The sequence below is a fragment of the Sinocyclocheilus rhinocerous genome, unplaced genomic scaffold (genome assembly GCF_001515625.1).
Source record: "Sinocyclocheilus rhinocerous isolate Xijiao unplaced genomic scaffold, SAMN03320098_v1.1 scaffold1148, whole genome shotgun sequence".
Lineage (NCBI taxonomy): Eukaryota > Metazoa > Chordata > Actinopteri > Cypriniformes > Cyprinidae > Sinocyclocheilus > Sinocyclocheilus rhinocerous.
In genome coordinates, this window is record NW_015664019.1 from 1,228,336 (window position 1) to 1,233,536 (window position 5,201).

The 5,201-nt window shown below is 35.8% G+C and overlaps 1 protein-coding gene across 1 annotated transcript in view; it reads left to right on the top strand.

Annotated features, from left to right (window-relative positions):
- The window catches only part of LOC107729347 (VPS10 domain-containing receptor SorCS1-like), a 202,173-nt gene that overhangs the window by 155,725 nt on the left and 41,247 nt on the right, over positions 1 to 5,201 (top strand). Inside the window, exons 12-14 of the mRNA XM_016539813.1 lie at positions 1,223 to 1,299; positions 3,683 to 3,774; positions 4,051 to 4,158. Coding sequence (XP_016395299.1) covers positions 1,223 to 1,299; positions 3,683 to 3,774; positions 4,051 to 4,158 — 277 coding nt within the window. The remainder of the gene's footprint in view (positions 1 to 1,222; positions 1,300 to 3,682; positions 3,775 to 4,050; positions 4,159 to 5,201) is intronic.

Sequence of the window (5,201 nt, forward strand, 5' to 3'; positions counted from 1 at the left end):
ATCTATCTTTCTGTCTATCCATCCATCTTTCTGTCAATTCATCCATCCATCCATCTTTCTGTAAATCCATTCGTTGATCTATCCACCCATCCATCCATCCATTCATCCATCTTTCTGTCTGTCCATCCATTGATCTGTCCATCTATCTTTCTGTCTATCCATCCATCTTTCTGTCAATTCATCCATCCATCCATCTTTCTGTAAATCCATTCGTTGATCTATCCACCCATCCATCCATCCATTCATCCATCTTTCTGTCTGTCCATCCATTGATCTGTCCATCTATCTTTCTGTCCATCCATTCAGCCATCCAACCATCTTTCTGTCCGTCCATCCTTTTATCTGTCCATCCATCCATCCCTTAAATGCATGGATGCACTCATCATTTGAATTTTTCTCTTTGAATTTTTTTTTTCTCTTATCCTGCAGTACATAATTGAACAAAATCCATCCATCTTTCTGTCCGTCCATCTGTTGATCTGTCCATCTATCTTTCTGTCCATCCATCCATTTATCTTTCTGTCCGTCCATCAATTGATCTGTCCTTCTATCTTTCTGTCCATCCATCCATCCATCTTTCTGCCATCCATCCATTTATCTATCCATCTATCTTTCTGTCCATCCATCCATCTTTCTGTCAATCCATCCATCCATCATCCATCCATCCATCCATCTTTTTCTGTTCATTCATCCATCCATCCATCCATCCATCTTTGTCTGTTCATTTATCCATCCATCTTTCTGTCCATCCATTCGTTGATCTATCCATCCATTTTTCTCATTGAAACTGTTTTTTCCCTTTTATCCTGCTGTACATAATGGAACAAACCAAGTTACATAAGAGTTATTCTGTCACAGAATATTACACACATTACAACATTATGGGTAAAAGTGAAAGAGAGTATATGATATTCTGTAGCTGCCCTTGTATTTTACAGTCCGAAAACATGCATTTTCTAACCTTGAAACTAATCTAGTCAACATTAGTAATCACAAACTAATAATGGAATGTAGTCATGGTGGGTGAACAAACGATCAAGAGAAATACAAATCGTGACAAAATTCATAAAACACTTTCCAGCTTTTGGAATGAAGTATGTATGACTTTTGCGATGCGAAAAGGCACAATCCACTCAATCTTCATATTCATATAGCTTTAGTTATCAACTCTCTATCTGCTTTGGTAAGCATGACTGTAATTGTTCTGCTCCTCTCTCCATAGGTTCAATCGGCGCAGAGTTAACGAGCAGCAACGTTAGCATGTTCATCACATCCGACGCTGGAAACACGTGGCGGCAGGTGACTCTGACCGTGGGGTGTTCAGCCAGATGGGGGTGGGCAGTAATTTCAGCACTGATGCATATCTTTGAGCGGATAAATCCATGTGCCGCATTTCAGAGCCTATAATCAAATGACACCTTCAGAGAAAACTAAATTCAATGACATATATGATGCCCGTGGGTGCATGTTTGATGATGCGATTTAAATTTATGGGGCCAGCTGTCTAATTAAAAATGGAGAGCTCAAATAATTAAGAGAAAATTGATGTGGCAAAAAGTTAAAGCATGCTGTGTAGGGCACGGGTTTGATGTCATATATCTTGTCAGTAAGAATTATAATCACTGGGATTTGAGAAATAGCATCATTTCAAGGACAGCAGACCTGTGGTTTGCCAGCTTTCATCTAATCAAATTGAAAGCCCTCCCAAGAAGAGTAAGGATATGAAATATTGTCATAACTCATCCAATCTGACATTATGAATGAAAATAACACAGGAACATATGTAACATTGCCCTGAGACACATATGAGCAGAAGTACATAATGTGAAGTTTTTCTTAAAATGTTGGCACTAAACCAGCGAAAATTTTTCAGAAATACGCAGTCCTTATTTATTATAGATTTATGTAGATCAAGCACCTAGGGTCAGATGCATTTCTTGGTTATAATGACTCTAGTGTGGTTGTAGCTTGGTTGACCCAACTCTTCCAGTGTGTTCACAGCCAAAGGAAAACAGAACAGACCCCACACAGTATCCCACTAACATAAACACTAGCCTCGTAATCATTAGCCCATGAAGTACTTAAGCCAATCAGATGGTGTTTTTCCTTCACTTTAACAGACTTGCGTATGTTAAATGCTTGAAGCCCCAAGGCCTAAACTCAACAGGAATTCATATCAGCAAGAATTCACAGCACATACAGTGCAGTTATCAGAGCTCTGGGGCAAACAAATGGAAACTGCTAATGAGGGCCTCCATTTTCAGTTCAACTTTGCAGTAGGTCAACCTAGCATCTGGCTGGATTTTTCTCCGTAAGGCAATTTTCTTGTTTCATACATGTTTGCAACTACTAGCGGTTCTGTAATGGCGATTGGATGAGGCCATTGCTTTTAGGCTGTTTTTTTTTTTTTCTTTTGAGCTCTGTATGTATATAAAATTATATGCTTGTGTGTACTCTTACAAGAAAAGTCATTGGGACAATACCTTTTTTAAAAGGTACACGTTTGCACCATATTTATCTCTAAAGAGTGCAAACAAGTAACTTAAAGGTACATATCAGTACTTAAATTGAACATTTTAGTACCTACTGTAAATGGTGCAATTTAGTTCCTTTTTGAAAAGGTACTGTCGCAGTTTGTACCTTTTCTTTTGTGCTTTTGTATTTTTTTTTCCTGAGAGTGTGGTCTAATTTATGAAAGTATTTTATTAATAAGCACAACAGACTTAATGGTAAATTGATTACACAACAACAAAGAATATTAACAGGATGGAATCAAACAGGATGGAAATAAAGGGTTCAAATTAGCTTTTGCATTAGCTGACAAGTTGCTTAAAGTTTATTTAGATTTTTAGCTGTATTTTGAAGTTTTATATTGTCAGTTTCCAAGTTTATATAATTTTATCAAACTGGATAGAATGCTTTAAAATAGGGCTGTTAAATCGATTAATCGCATCCAAAATAAATGTTTGTGTTTACATAATATGTGTGAGTACTGTGTATATTTATATGTATATATAACACACACACACACACACACACACACACATACACACACATATATATGTGTGTGTGTGTGTGTGTATTTGATTTATATTCTATATATTATATTACACATATATTATTTATAGGTAAACACAGACTTTTATTTTGCATGGGATTACTCTTGATTAATTGATTTGACAGCCCTACTTTAAAATGAGACAAACTAACTAATATCAATAATAACATTTCCATGAATTTATCAAATTGCTAATACTCACTGATGTGTGTGCTGTTGTTTTCCCTCTAAAATAATGTCTAAAATGATGGAAAGTGAAATTAAGGTCACAGGAAAAACCTATAAATTCATTACCAAATATTCCAAAGAAAACATGTTTGTTTGCCTTTTTAAAATCTTTTGAAAATTTGTACCTGGAGTATTTCTTTATAAATTGCCTTGTTTTATATTTAAACGTTAGCATGCTGGTGGCATGATAAAAATGGCAACATCTTCTCAAACCAAGGTACTAAAATTACTTACAATTTGATCCCATGTTCACTAAATTGAGAAAAAAAGAAACTAAATATTTGTAATATTGTATGTTTTATATTTTATGCGGTCTTTTAATACAGTACTGTATATAATGAGAATATCAAAATGAATGGAGCAGCATATAATTAATACATTCTTTGTCTATTCCAGATATTTGACGAAGAGTACAGTGTGCTGTATCTGGATCAAGGTGGAGCTTTAGTGGCAATTAGACACACCCCTCTTCCCATCAGGCACCTCTGGTAATCCTACACCAAAATCATTACTAATATGCAATGTGTATGTTCGTAAAAGATGAGTCAATGCAATCGCACCGAGCTGACTCACATAATCACGGGGAGTGTGAACATTCTCATTAAACCCAGTAGACTGTGTAATACTTTTGTCTAGTAATCTAGATTAAATGTCGGAAAGGTGCAGTAAAGTCCTGTTTGAATTATTTGCCAGCTGTGTGTGGAAATGCAATCTTTTCTACACTATATCGTAGTTTCAGCTGTGTGCTGCTGGTTTCTATGCAGGTTGAGCTTTGATGAGGGGAGGGTGTGGAACAAATACAGTTTCACTTCATCGCCCCTGTTCGTGGACGGTGTCTTGGGCGAACCGGGCGAGGAAACGCTTATAATGACGTAAGTATGATGAATATTCAATAGTAATACATTTAGATTTTTTCTGGAATGAGAAAATGGTGCTTGATGAAATACGGTTTATGTGATGAACACTGTAAACCCTGAATGTCCTCAAAGAATTGGAGTAAATTCAAAGTAATTATGTAATACTTTTGTCTAGTAATCTAGATTAAATGCCGGAAAGGTGCAGTAAAGTCCTGTTTGAATTATTTGCCAACTGTGTGTGGAAATGCAATCTTTTCTACACTATATCGTAGTTTCAGCTGTGTGCTGCTGGTTTCTATGCAGGTTGAGCTTTGATGAGGGGAGGGTGTGGAACAAATACAGTTTCACTTCATCGCCCCTGTTCGTGGACGGTGTCTTGGGCGAACCGGGCGAGGAAACGCTTATAATGACGTAAGTATGATGAATATTCAATAGTAATACATTTAGATTTTTTTCTGGAATGAGAAAATGGTGCTTGATGAAATACGGTTTATGTGATGAACACTGTAAACCCTGAATGTCCTCAAAGAATTGGAGTAAATTCAAAGTAATTAACTCAGTGTTGGCATTGTCACTTTTTCCTTAACTGACATGATTTGTTCTGTTACTGTATGGAAGGCCGTTTGTGCCACTGAATAAATTTTTTTTTTTAAATGTAATTGTTATCTCACAGTTCTGACTTTTTTCACAAGTGTGAGGAAAAAAAGATTCATATTTTCTCTGAATTGCGAGTTTATATCTCACAATTTTGACTTAATAAATCGCAGTGTGGGTTATAAAGTCAGAATGGCAAAATATAAACTGGCAATTCTGAGATAAAAAGTCACAAGTGCGATATAAACACAATTCTGAGAAAAAAAGTCGCAATAGAGAGATAAACTCAAAGTTGTGAGAAATAAAGTCAGAATTGCGAGATAAACTTGCAATTGTGACTTTTTTTCACAATTTCAATTTTATATCTCACAATTGTGACTTTTTTTTATCAGAATTGCAATTTTATCTCGCAATTGTGACTTTTTTTTTTCAGAATTGCAATTTTATCTCGCAATTTTGACATT